The 14361-nt window shown below is 49.7% G+C and overlaps 1 protein-coding gene across 3 annotated transcripts; it reads right to left on the reverse strand.

Annotated features, from left to right (window-relative positions):
• Positions 1-8626: 8626 nt before the first annotated feature.
• KCNA2 (potassium voltage-gated channel subfamily A member 2) lies at positions 8627-13195 on the reverse strand. Of its 3 annotated transcripts, XM_053591917.1 has the most exons (4): positions 13047-13195; positions 12713-12879; positions 10862-11193; positions 8627-10419 (listed from the first exon to the last, which is right to left on the reverse strand). In XM_053591917.1, the coding sequence occupies exon 4, from the start codon at positions 10253-10255 to the stop codon at positions 8756-8758; it is 1500 nt and encodes a 499-aa protein (XP_053447892.1). In that variant the 5' UTR covers positions 10256-10419; positions 10862-11193; positions 12713-12879; positions 13047-13195; the 3' UTR covers positions 8627-8755. The 3 variants fall into 3 exon arrangements, with proteins under 3 accessions (XP_053447892.1, XP_053447891.1, XP_053447894.1); XM_053591916.1 differs by lacking the exons at positions 12713-12879; positions 13047-13195 and adding an exon at positions 11709-11927; XM_053591919.1 differs by lacking the exons at positions 12713-12879; positions 13047-13195 and adding an exon at positions 11336-11418.
• Between the last annotated feature and the right edge of the window lie 1166 nt (positions 13196-14361).

The raw sequence follows: 14361 nt of genomic DNA on the forward strand, positions 1-14361 counted from the left end.
ACACAGGTCTGGCAAGGGAAATAGCATCTTCCACTCATGAGCTTTACAGCTACGTCCCTGATGAAAACTAAAAAATCTTCAGCTGGCTGGCACCATTAATTCTGACTGTTCCGAGATTACCCTTAGTGGAAAGAGGGGTGCAGGGATGCAGAAAACCAGGAAGAGGCCAATTTGGCTGGGATATTGTTTGCTCAGCAGGCTAGAGCTCGATCATGGGACTTTCCAGCTTCCTGGGGCCCTTCAAATGAAGGAACCATCCAAGCACGACAACAAAAGGAAACTGGGTCGCTGGATCCCACGTGAAGGCAGAAGTGGGGCAAGCACAGAGCATGTTCAAACCCTCAGGAGCTGAGACTCGGCCTTGCCCTCAAAGCCAGCCAGTCCTCTCTTCTTGCTTTTCTATCCCATTTATTAGCCTAGAGCTGGTTTGCTCCTTTCCAGCCCCACCTGGCAGGTCAAAGTCTTTGCCCTACCCTTGGTAAGTTAAAAGGCAGCAATTTTAGCAGCTGACATGTTTGGTACCAAAGTGAGCCTCTGAATATTCTCTTCCTCCCAGCTCCTCCTCTTGCTTTTTCTAGCAGCCCAGAGTGTTTATGCACTCATACAAACAAGACAGTCAGCGTCTAGGGAATCATTTCCAAGGAGAATCAGGGCTTAGAGGCCTCTCATGAACACTGAGAAGAGGCCCAAGACCAAGTCCTCTGGATAGCTACCAGCAGTCCTACCATCACTGCCCTCGATGATCTAGCTGCTGCAGCAGCTGTCCACATTATTATGTAATCACACCTGCCCTGTGCATCCATCAGTGTAATGATGCAGGGAGTTCTCAGCTGCAAACTCATCTGGAACAGATCTGACTATTTTAGGTGTGCAGAGGAGCACAAAAAGTTATGCCAGTTTCCACGTGGAGGTTCACGCAGCATTAAGAAGTAGCCATCCAGACGGGCTGCCTCAGCTGCCCCAGTTTACCACCTGGTCATGCCAAATCTGGATTGTGGGTTTCTACTGCCTGATCATGACCCGCCTGGCCAGACTGAAGGGCTTCTGGGAGTGTGAGGAAATGGCAGACACCCCTGCACCATTTCTATCACTTCAGATACTAGTGAAGAATCTCTCTTTCCCACCCCATCCAGATAGAACGCACCCAGTCCAATGCAGTAGGTGAGGCTGAAAGAAACTGCCTCCCCTGGGTCTAACACACTGGCAGGCAAGAGGGAGAATGAAAGCATGTTTCAGCTTGCACCCAGCTGTTTCTTAAATGGTGCATAAAGCTCACCTCCAAAGAGCCACTGAATTACAGCTGCTCACACCCTTGACCCAGGTTTGGTCAGAATCAACAACAGACTGGGGTTGTTAGTTCCATTGATTGCCACAAGCTTCACCTTCCATGTGGTAGAGACATTCTTTAGTTCTTCGTTAGAAATTTTACTTTCAGGTTTCATGAGACTCAAACCTAGGGTACCACCAATGACAGAGAGAAAGCTAAATAGGCCAGTCCTTTGCCATGTCTTCAAGCTTTCCACTCCCCTCCAAAGCTACAAAATTTGGAAATACTTTTATGGTCCTCCGTGATGAGGTTACAGCCAACTAGGGCAGACAGAAGAAAGGCTAAAGCACTTGGCAGTTAGATCGGACTTCCCTTTCACCCCTGAGTCAGGCAGCCCCTGGGTGGGAAAGGAAAGGGGTGGTCCTGGAGCCTGTTCTTCTGTTACGAAAGACTAGCCTTCTAGAGAGGCCTTTAAGCAGAAGAAAAAGAGAGGACCTGGAGAGGTGGAAGAATGCAAAGGAAAGTCTTTTTAAAAATTCAAATAAATGCAGTTTATTCCTTGGATTGCCAAATTTATTCCACACGAGTGAAATTAAGGGAATTGGTCAATATATAATTTTTGAAATAATGGTGTACATATATACATATACTATACATATATATACAAACAGATATATGTATATATGGAAAACCTCTAATAATTCAAGATCAACTAACCAAAACCTTGATTGACAAGATTTATGCTTGCTTACTATACTTTCAGTAGAAAAAGGCAAATGACAACAAGGGTGCTATTTGATAAGCCAGGATGCACCCTCATGGCCCACTTCCAGGTCTGTCTTGCAGCCAACAGCCATTCTGCCTGTCTCTTTGGTCTTCTCCATCTCCATTTCTGTACAATGAGCACTGAGGTTTAGAATGTTGACCCTGAGCAATGCAAGGTCTTCTGTCATCTTCAAACAGTCTACTTACTAAGGCAGGAAAGTTTATGCCAACCTACTTAGGAAATATTTTCTTCAATAACAAAGGTTGAACTAGATGTGTTTTCCGATTCCTACTCAACCAGAATTGTAAAGCAACCAGGACATTCCCTTCCCTGAGGTTTCCCTGTGCGTAAAATGAGGTCTTGCTGTACACGTGTGTACAGCAAGGTAGAGGAGAAAAGGAATGGGATGGGACCCTGGGGTTGCCAACCTTCCCTGATTGTCTGGTCTGAATATTTAACCTCACAGATGTTCCAGGAAAGGGACTCTTCTGAAGCCCCTAGTTATGTGTGCAAATATCTGTGCAGCTGCACACCTAATTTCATATCCCTGTAGGCCTCTACTTCAACCCACAAGAACTTGCTTCCTTCCAAGTTCTTATAGAGTTCTTTTGGATAAGCCAGTCAGCTTATTTGAAGGAGACTCAGAGGGCAATCCCCAAATCCACCGAGGCTACTGATGCCAGGTGCAAATCTCCAGGACACATTCCCTCAGCATCCAGCTCCCTGGGGAATGGGGGAAGGACAGCAAAAGGATCAAGTAATGGCTTTTAGTGCATGGAAATGATCTGTAGTGGCTCAGGATGCTTTATCTTATCTATTGGTAAGCGCTTTCCTGCAGGCTTCCAGTATACCCTGCCAGACTCACAGAAAGTTAACAAGATGGGCTTTGAGCTGAGTGTGAGTTTGAGCTGGCATGAGGTCAAACTCAGTTTCAGTGCCTAGGGGTTGCGAGGATGCTGTGTGAGGGCAGGCAGAAAGGGGGAGGCGGAGATACCAGAGACAGGTGCACGCAGGAAAGCGACAGAGTGACAAAGCTTTCTCACAGGCCTTCCTTCTGTGTACGCTGTAACTCTGCATGTGTGTCCATTCCAGAAGGAGGCAAGACCTCAGAGGACAGGAGTCACGTGAACATGTGGGAAGAAGAGGGAACTACGAGACTGCAAATGAATGCCCAGAAGTCAAGGGCATTATCTGATAATCCAGGTACTATCTGTTGCTTTTCAGTCCTGAGAGCAAGATTTTGAAGAGAGCTATTGCTAAAGAAAACAGTCACTATTTATTTTATTGCACTTTTCCTCTTTAAAAATATTCAAGCACAAACTATGAGAGATGAAGCTGTTGTTTGGTAGGAAGGGAAGCAGAGAGGGAACAGTGAACTAGATTAGTTCGTGGAAGAGATCAGCTTATAGGGGATTCTCCACCTCCACTGTCCCTACTTACTGCCTTAAGGAGGGGAACAGGGCTGGTCTCGACAGGGCCAAGTCTGAAGATATAGATGATGGTCCCAACAGCTATCGAGATAGCTCCCAGCATTTACCTCTCTGCTGGTTGGTTCAGGTGACTAATGATGGTAATGAGGCTAGGTCATGAGTTCAAACCTGGCAATGAAGGCCTTGCCAAGGCTGGGGGAATCTTTATTGTGTAACCATGGAGCACCCTGGACATTACAGCCCTCTCAGATCAAGCATGCATCACCCAGATGCAGGTGGTTATGACAATGGGCACCAGGAGAGCCCTGGAGACCAGAGCTTAGCACCATCATCCCCTTTCCTGGGTAAACAAGTCAAAGCACTGTGCTTCCTTGCCTGCCATGGGTGGAGAGTAGTGGTGCCACCTCCATATGCATTTTGCACACTGTTCTATATGTCCTTTGGGGAAAGTCAGCCTCTACTTCTCTTCACTATGGTGGGCAGTGCTGAGCTCCAACCCTGAGGCTCTTCAGAGGATACTGTTCTCTCTTGACATGCGATATGTCAACTGATACTTTATGGCTGACCATGAGGAAGTTGGCCAAAGGCTTCACTACAATGTAATGAGGGACCAGGGAGAACAGATGGGACAAGCTAGTCCTGAAGCCCTCCACACGAGGCAGCCACATGATGAACACCCAGGGCTCAGGCCATCACAGCTTTCATGATGTTCTTTCCACACCACGCCAATGGAGCCTGGAAGCCCACTCCCTCGGGACCCCCGTTAAAAGGCTAACCTCCTGGTGGTGTGCCAATGCCATCCTCAGAAGCCCAGCTGAGAGGGACAGAGATAACCAGAGAGGAAAGAAGAGAGCTTGTCAATTATCACTGAAGTTCCAGAAAGCGCACAGCCTTAATCACGTTCTTAATTAAAATTTGTTAAATCTCTTCCTGATAAACTCTCCACCTTTCCAGGGCTTCTTTCCTTCAGACTCCTCAAAACTCCAATTTTCTGGAAGTCTCAGCCCCCGGAGGCACCTGATGAAGCTAAAGGGAAAATTGGCATCTTGACAGGGAAATACAAGTCCAAGTGTGTGCCATAAATGCACAAGTGTTGGACCCATATCCTTTCCCTGCTGGCCATTGCTTCCTCTGTGGGGACTGGGAGCTGCGACCCTCATTAGGAGGGAAGACGGGACACACCTGGGACAGCCACAGGAGCAGGGACTGTGAGGCCTGATCTGAGGTCTGACTACAACTCCTAACTTCCACTTCAGGTGAAGAAGCCTTTGCCAAAGCGCACTCAGCTCTCAGCTTGCCTACTTGTGGGAAGAACCACCTCCAAGAGGAATCCAAAACGGTGGGCGATCTTAGAAAGCATTTACGTCTGGGCTTAGAAATACAACAAAAATTAGACCTTCTAAAAACTGTTGTTTGCTTGTTTAGTCTTAGGTTTATGTTCTCAATCACATTTTACTTAAAATGAATTGGGTTGCTGTTTCCTCTGGGCACAGCAATTGGACAGGAGGCAGGGCGCGAGGGAGTCCCAGCATGTCTGGAACTGAACACCCACAGAGAAGCAGCAGGAGTTGATCCCATTGTGCCCAAGCACAAGTGAAATGCCACAAGCAAGTAAAAGCAGCTCATTTTAAGAGACAGTCTGTGTAGGGTCTCGACTTCCTGACCCAGCCCACAATAAAGCTGCTGAGGATGGAGGAGCAATAGGATCTGTGGACTTAATGTTGGGACCATCTCCCCGTGCTTCTGGGCCCAGGATCCTGCAATTTCTTGAACCATCACTGCTTTTAAGAGATGAACGCAAAGATCTTAGGTGCTGGGAGTAGGGGAGCCTAGGCTACTGGGAAGTCTGTGGGTTTTTATTTTTTGAAGGAAGAGCCATGGCAAGAGGGTTTATATCTGCCAGCTGTCCCAGGTCCTTTCTCAGCCTGCACCTGGGTTTCTGGTGGGAAGAAGATGAATAGGTAGAAACCCCATGAGGTTCCTTGTTGTAATCAGAAATCTGCTTGACATGGTGGCCCATCTTTCTGCTTGAAACCTCATGGATGACTTCTCAGGACTGAAATCTGGAGGTGAGAGAAGAGACTACAGAAGAGATTCCTTGGGAAAGATATTGAGGGATGCAGAAACAAGCTAGGGAAAGATGATTAAATCTGACCTTTTATTTGTGCCCATTATTTATGACTGTGGGAGCAGAGAGATGGACCTATGTCCACATTTCCAGTGTAGTGTGTGTATACGTTCTTAGGCATGTGCTGTATCTTGTATGCCTAGTATAAGTGAGGGCATTGTGCATTTTACACTGAATATGTATTTTGTGTGTAGAAACAAAGGTATTCTTTGTATATTTTGTATACATATCCATTGCGTCCATGTAGTTTTTGTGTATTTTGCATCTGAGTTGCTGGTTGTGTATTTGTATGTGGAAGAGCCATATGTGGTTGGTCTTTTGTATATGTTCTGTGTTGGTAAGTACATTCTGTGTCTCTGCTAAATGTGAATATTTTGTTTATAGTTATATACATATTTCTGTGTCTGCACTTTAATTTCACCTGTGTGTATTTTGCATGTATGTTGTATGTTTTGCATTTGTGTGTGGCAATGTATTTGTGTATCTATGTATTTGTGGTGGATGTGTATGTGTGTCAACATTTTATAGTCTGGCAAAGGACACCATGATATCTACCCTTTGACCTAGGCCTCAGATAGGGGTAACTTGACCTTCAATTTTCCAAAGTCTCTGTCTCTTCCATCCCATGCCTTGGAAATTCAGCACCACCTCCCATGAAGAAGAGGAAGAGAAGCATGGAGGCTTTGTGCTGGGCACGGGATATCCTGCAGACACCTGGGGATGTGGGTGACCAGGAACTAATGAGCACCCTGAGCCTAGCACCCTGAGCTGGTGCCCCACCCCCCAAGACAACTTTAAGTGCTAACTAGGCAGCATTGAGACCTCGATTGGAGCCCCCACTGGACAGCCTGACCACTATAATTCACTTTCTGGGAAATTTAAGCCACTATGTCAAAAGGCAAAGCATCCCAGTTTGATGAGGTAAAAGCCCTCTCTTCCCCCTAGAACCCATCCCAAGGACAACTCATTCCCCCACTTTAGGCTATACAATACTTGTTTGCTGTCTACCTGTTCTGGGGGTTGGGAGATGATTCTTTGCCCATCCTTTGGTTCTTTCTAAAAGCAGCTCTGGTTGCCAGTTAATAAGGACAGGGTTTGAATCTGGCAATCCAAATGGTACCTTTGGATCATCTAGGGACTTTATCCCTTGGTCCTGGACTTCAGGAATTCCTACAGAGAGGAAGCTCCATTTAAGTCCAGATTAGTGGAATTTGGTCCCAAGGAGTCCTACTCCTTGGTGTCCTTAGTTTCAAAGCAGGGCATCCATTCTGGCTTCTTAGGGAAAGGTTCATGAAAGAGATTGATGCAGGACCAAGGGATAATAAAAACCAAATGGTGTGGGGAAAGATGAGAATGGAGATGATTAACAAGATGGACTATAGAGAGCAGGCCCGGGGTGATCCAGCCCAGGACAGCTGGAACTGTGAGGGCCACGGGACCCTTGTGCACTCATTAAGACAAGCTTCAGCCGTGGGAAACTGAAGCTGCAGCACATAGAGGGCAGAAAGACAATTCTAACGTCTAGGAATCCATGGAGACTGGAGTGTCTGAGGCAATGGCAGCAAACCCAGGCCCAGTGGGATTACCAATGAGACACATTAACCTGTTAGGCCTATCAGACAGCCAACCCACCAAGCAGTGGGTTTGCTCCTGAACCTGAACTCCAGAGAATGAGTATATATATATATATGTGTGTGTGTGTGTGTGTGTATGTACATTATATACACATATATACATGTGTGTATATATACACACACACTCTAGTGCACATAGTCAAATACATGCATAAATTGCCCTGTGTCAAAAATATTGCATAAGCTTATACAATGCTCAAATGCAATTTTTCCTATAGCTAGCTAGGTAGAGGAATGCATGAAAGAGAGATACTTGATATATATTTATATACATTGGATCCACAGACCCGATGCCCTGGTCAGGGTATTGTCACACCCACGACTAGGTTAACTCCTAAGGTGCGGTCACGTGAGGTGTTCAGATGCTGCTTTCCCCACTAATTCTCCTGGCTTTGTAGAGGTCTGTACTTCCATTTGGAAGAACAAGAATGGATGGGCTGAGGTGGGGGGGGGGGCAGAAGTTTTGGTTCCCTTCTAAATAGTCTATTTTTTTCTCCTGGTGGAAGACTTTTGCCTTCCAATGGGGGGAAAAACAGTTAAATGCCATTCCAAGGCTACTAATACTCTAACTATTAATACTGTGTAGGCTACTAGGAAAATAGGTTATCTCCTGTGTTTTAAATATTGAGTCATGCAACAAACACCCATGCAGCTCTATCGCATCACTGGTAAATTTCACTGCAATGTCAGTGTAGCTGGCCACATCACTAGGAAAGCAGATGTCTGCACACTCCAGTATAGAGGAAGAAGTCAGACATGTTTTTGTGACCCTGAAGCCTACAAAAGTGGTGAAATCTGAAGCTGAGAGATTCCTTGGTTTGTTAGCTTCTCCCCATAGGCCTAAGAAAACAAATGTAAAACTTGACAATTCATATTTGATCAAACTAACTATCCCTCCCCCCCGGGCTTCCCTCGCATCGACACTGCAGAGAAAAAGCAGAATGCAGCATTTTCCGTTACGAAACACAAGCCTCCGGAGCATCCACTTGGCAACTGCAATTCACAAACCCCAGCCTGTGACACAGAAAGTAATTCCAACACACAGGACTGTGTGTTCTTTTCAATGCAAAAATGGGAATGACCTTTTGAATTATCACCAGAGCTTTGAAGCTACGCCATGATGGTGTTCTTCTGTGAAGGGGCAGGTGGGCTTGAATGGGGTGGTGGGATGTGGGGAAGGGAGTGCCCTCCTGGGTGTTGTGTGTATTTAATTAGGAAGGAAAAGTGGCAATGACATGGTAGACTGTGTATTGGAGATGAGATGGCCTCAATGTGTCTTTCTGAAATCCTGGCTCGATAGGTGCCTCCTGCCTTTGGAAACCCATAAGCCAGTGATGAGGATTTGCATGAAAGCCATGGTAGATAGTCTGTGTTCTAAATCAAAAATCAAAAAATCAAAAGTCACTTGCACGACTATTGCTTTCCATGCAGAACCATATACACACCGTAGAACACACTGACTACAATGCAGGCTATTATGCAATATCTGCATTAGTTCCACCGAGCTGTGAGTATGTTAATAGGTTTCAATCAGACATCAGTTAACATTTTGGTAATATTCACATAGTTTGTGTTAGCCAAGGTGCAGTTGGCTGTTTTCAAGTTTTCCTCTCTAAAGTCCTCGTTACTATTGTTTACCCCCTCCTGGATCTCCATGTAATCAGACTTACTAATGGTAGAGGCACTTCTACTTTTCTTTAGGTCAGGGGAGGATGGGATCTTTGGACAGCTTGTCACTTGCAAGTACTGGGCCTGCTCCTCTCCCTCTGTCTCCCGGTGGTAGAAGTAGTTGAAATTGGATACAATGACAGGGACCGGTAAGGCAATGGTTAACACACCTGCAATAGCACACAGGGAACCCACTATCTTTCCCCCAATGGTAGTTGGAACCATATCTCCATAGCCTACAGTTGTCATGGAGACGACTGCCCACCAGAAGGCATCCGGGATGCTGGGGAACTGGGACTCTCGCTCATCAGCCTCTGCAAAATAGACAGCACTAGAGAAAAGGATGACCCCAATGAAGAGGAAGAATATCAGGAGGCCCAATTCTCTCATGCTGGCTTTGAGGGTCTGGCCTAGGATCTGGAGACCTTTGGAGTGTCTGGACAACTTGAAAATCCTAAAGACTCTTACCAACCGGATGACACGGAGAATGGCCAGTGACATGGCCTGCTGACCCTGCTGAGCATCCTCTGGTTTCTCAGCCAGTTCTGTCCCCAGGGTGATGAAGTAGGGGATGATGGCCACAATGTCAATGATGTTCATGATGTTGGTGAAGAAGCCAGCTTTGCTGGGACAGGCAAAGAATCTCACCAAGAATTCAAAGGAGAACCAGATGATACAGAGGGTCTCTACAATGAAAAAAGGGTCGGTGAAGGAAGTGGACTGCTGGTACCCGATGGTACTGTTAGAGTAGGTGTGGAAGGTCACCCCACTACCATGCATGTCTTCATTCTCATCCCGGAAGATGGGCAACGTTTCCAGACAGAAGCTGACGATGGAAATCAGAATCACCATGACAGATACAATAGCTATAATCCTGGCAGGTCCTGAGCTCTCTGGGTATTCAAAGAGAAGCCACACCTGTCTCTGAAACTCATTTTCAGGCAGAGGACGCTCTTCTTCCTTGATATAGCCTTCGTCTTCCCGAAACATCTCCATTGCTTCTTCTCCCAGCTCATAAAACCGAATTTCTTCAGAGAATATATCTAAGGGCACATTCACAGGTCGCCTCAATCGACCACCAGACTGGTAATAGTACAAAATGGCATCAAAGCTAGGGCGGTTTCGATCGAAAAAGTACTCATTTCGGAGGGGGTCAAAGTACCTCATTCGCTTCTTTGGGTCCCCTAAGAGGGTCTCTGGAAACTGGGCTAAAGTCTTTAGCTGGGTCTCAAACCGCAGCCCTGAGATGTTGATCACCACCCTCTCACAGCACTCGTGGTCTGCCTCTGGGTCATAGGTGTCCTGCGGGTGCCCAGGGAGGGCTGCAGCCTCGTCTGCTGGGTCTCCAGTGGCCACTGTCATAATTGGGACCAAGAGAAGGGCCTTGTGCTACACCTTCCAGCTGCCTGGTGGCAAAGAGCTCAGGGTGCTGCTAACAGCCCCAGGAAGCACAGAAGCATTGGTTTGGGTTTTCTGCAGGACAGCCCCAAGATCTCTCTGAGAGCTGGAGAGACAGCCTCACTTAGCTGAAAGACAGAGGCAGTTAAGGACATGAGACCATTCAGCACTGGCAGCCCAACCTGGGTTGTCACTTTCTGTCTCCCATCTCTCAGCCAAGTTCAGAAACATGACTACCAACCACCACCACCACAACAAAAAAACAAAGTTCACTATCACCTTGTAACTTGTCTGGGGGTCAGAGGGCAGCAGGCAGCAATCTCTCTAGGAAGCTATAGGATGCCCTGCATTGGGGAAGGTGGCTGGCACAGGCCCCTCTACACCACACAGGAGCATAACCCCCTATCAGCATGTTAGAATATCGCCAGTCCCAGGCATGGCACTAATGTTTCACACACATGTGAACCCTGGGAGGTATTCATGGTGTGGGATCTTGGGCCTGGGTCTTCCTCATTGTCCTCCACCCCGGTGACTCTACCCTGGCTGTTATTAAATGATAGTTTGACTTACCTGGCCAGACAGGAACTTGAAGCTCTTCCTTGCAGAGATGATCAGGTGCAGCAGGAATCCTACATACAAAACCAGGCAGCCCAACTCCCCATCACATCTTCTCACTCGAGCTAGAAATAATGGTGAGTCATTCTGGGCAGGAGGGCAGACTCCAGGTCCTGGAGGTGAGCTCTAGGGTTGGGCTGGAGGGGCAGTGGGGCACCTGGCCAGGGGCATGGAGGGCTCGAGGATAGCCAAGAGTGAGTCTGGAGCTTTTGGAAGGAAGAAGGCAAGATGCAAAACTCAGCAAAAGCTAGAGTCCTTCTGGCTGTCCTCAGGAGGTGTGACGTTGCCTGGAAAAAACAGCAGCAAGGTAGAACCAGGGCTTTTGGGAAGCTGGTGCCAAAATTTAGGAGGGTGCTGTTATCTTTCCTCTCTGGAAGTGACAAGCGCCTTTGCCCACCTTCCATTCTGATGTCATGCCTGAAAACTAACCGTCAGCCTCCTAGCCTTTTCTGGGCAGGCTTCCCCTCAGCTTAAAGCACTTTTTTCCCAGGGAACAAGTCTTCAGGCTGGGCTGGGCTGGGTCTGTCTCCTCCAGGGGCCTCCCTGGGATGATCCAGATCCCTAGTCCTCAGCTGCCATCCGGAGGGACTCTGGGTAAAGTACCCTCCTTTCCCTCCATGTTCGGACACAGCATCTCCCAAGGGGAGGGCTTAGCGCACTGCAGCCTGACTTATAAGCTCTGATCTCAGCGGAGTCTTGGAAAAAACAGCCTCCCCCCACCCCCATACACTTCTTCGGAGCTCATCGAGGGAGACCCCACACACAACAAGGTCGCCTGTGTTCAAAAGCTGGATGAACTTACTCTCCCTCCGGGGTCCCTGGGCCGCAGGCCTCCCTCTGAGCCGGATGGCATTTGAGCTGGGCAGGCACTCCACCAATGATTTCTCCCCAAGAGAAAATCCCTCACATCTCCTCGGCAGGGAGCGCAGAACAAACGCCTAGCCTGCCTGGCTGCTAGGCAGCTTGGCAGCTGCGAAAGGGGGAGACTGAAGGAAGCCGGCTTCCGGGCTGGCCCCCTGCCGACCCAATCCCGCCTGCCCCAGGGCGGGGAGGGTCTGGCCCCTCTCCCCATGGCCCGGGCTCTGTTCAGGATTGTGCCGGGCGCGCTCCCGGCTCTGGGTTCTGCGCTGAGGACCAGATCCTCCAACTGGCCAGGCCGCTAGCGCCACCTTAACCCCCTCCTGGCCAGCGCGGTCAGCACCCGCTGCGGGCCGAGCTCAGTCCAATTCTTCTGCCTCCGGGGTCCAGCTAAGGGACCACCTAGTCTCCATCTCCACCCATAAACACTGGAGCCTGAACTCTGGGGGTGGGGAGTAGGCTGCTGCCCCAGATCTCAGCTGCCTGCTAAGCGCGGGGGCTCCGAACAGCCCACGGCCCCAGCGAAGGAGAAAAGCCCTTCTCTGCAGCAACACTGTTTTTCATTCCGTGCCGGAGAGGCGAATGCAGTCCGGTCGTCCCAAGTGACTCGGGACTTACTAACCAGCTCTATTTACCAGACATGGTTATGCTGTCAGCTGCACTTCCACCATCCACCAGCTCCTCTCTGTGCCCTCCGCCCCGCACACCCTAGAGGGTCCCAAGCCCATTCCGTACACTCTTTTTCCGCAAGGAGCAAGCCCCCCTAGCCTGCCCCTGCCTGGGACCCGCGGAGCAGAAGGCAGTGGTCCTCATAGGCTCGCCCGCCCAGGAGTCAGCCCGAGCCCGCCGCGCTGCAGGCTGCGCCGCCAGGTGCCCCGCAGCTCCTCCAGACGCTGCAGACCGGCAGGGGAGGCAGCACGCGCAGCCCCACGCCCGACACCAATTTACCCTTCCAGATGGGCGCCCGGAGTCTCCATGTTCCTGGGGTACGGCCAGCGCCAGCAGAACCCCGGCAGCGGGCGGCCAGCCGGGAGCCGGTTCTGCAGTCCCGCGGGCGGCGCGTACGGAGCGCCCGGCCGCCGCCCGCAGCCGCACCGCGCCACGCAGCGCCGCACCTGGCCCGACAGAGAACTCGAATTAAAGGGGCCGGCGGGGGCCAGAGCCGGCACAGTGCAGCGCCCGCCGCCGCCGCCGCCGCGGAGATTGTCACCTACTTGGGTCCCTGGGCCTCGGCCCCCACCCCACGAGGAAAACATTGTTTGGCAGAGCCCAGCTTACTAACCAGAACTTCGGGGAGAGCTCAGCTGGGTGCTGCCCAGATCCGAGAGTTGGAGGGGGCGGAGGGAATTGAGGAGCGCTCTTGAGAGGCTACTGCCAATGTAAAGAAGTAGACAAGGAGGAAATAATAACGACTATCCCAGGCCCGAGGAAGGAGGGATCCAGCCCTGTGGGAGATGTGTTGCAATTATTATGATGCTGCCAGATAGGACCTGCAGACCTCCTTGCTCCCTGTCCGGCGGCGCGCCCCTCCTTCAGCTGTTTTTCACCTCCCCATTATCCAGCAAAGACTGGGCTTCGCAGGGAAATGCAGTAAGTGCAGTCAGCAGTGGCAGAAACTTGGGCTGTGTTCGCCCCCACGCGGGAGAGCTGCAGGAATGGGCCAAACGGCAGGGCTGGTTCTCTCCACTCTGTCCCTCCAGGGCCCCAGACAGGGAAGGCTGGGGGACACCTGACCTTGGGAAGGGCCCTCCCAGAACTCAGGAAGCCAGCTGGCCCACAGGACTCTGAATTGGGGAATGCAGCTCACAGCTTCCTGGGGTGCACAAAGTTGCCCTTTGATTCTGGGAGAATGTGTGTGGGAGACCTGTCCTGCCCTCTGCTTAGACAGGGAGTCAGAAAATCCAGAGTGGCTTTTGGGAGCCACATAACAAGCTAGGCACACCAAATAGCGGTTCTTGGAGACTGCAGTAGATGTGGAGCTCTGGATTTAGAGGGGCTGTAGCATGGGGAAGGTGCTGCTGGACCCTCCCTGCTGGGGCAAGCCTCCTATCTATGCCTGTACCTTATGAAAGAAGTCCTGAGAGCCTGCAAGGGCTGGGCTCTGAGAGATTCTGGCTTCATTTTGGATGTCTATGCTGTGTGGTTGAAGCCCTGGGGCCTACCCAGAGCTGCAGGGGGAGGTCTGGGAGGGCAGAGAACTCAGGAAGCTCTGAGGATGATGATTAGAAGGCAGGGCTGGTTTGGCTTAGGGTCCCTTGAATTTAGGCTATCATTGCCCAGCCAGAGTATGGCTTGGGTGTTTTAGAGGCAGCCAGACCCAGACTTAAATCTCTGCCAGTTACTAGGTAAATTTAATTCACTTCCCTGGGCATCAGGGATTTTTCCCTCATCTGAAAAATCAGGGTACCTGTCAGGGTGCAGTGAAGGTTAAATTGTTCACTATAATTTAGAGTTTCTAATATCAGCAGAAACTTAGTGAATGATGGTTTCTCCACCTGGATTCCCTGTGAAACTCTCCTCACGCCCACCAGCCTTCAGCTGAGCTTCTGGCTATTTCTTTTTGTGCTCAGTTACCAGATCCATTCCCTCTGCTTCCC

This window comes from Nycticebus coucang, chromosome 5 (genome assembly GCF_027406575.1).
Source record: "Nycticebus coucang isolate mNycCou1 chromosome 5, mNycCou1.pri, whole genome shotgun sequence".
Lineage (NCBI taxonomy): Eukaryota > Metazoa > Chordata > Mammalia > Primates > Lorisidae > Nycticebus > Nycticebus coucang.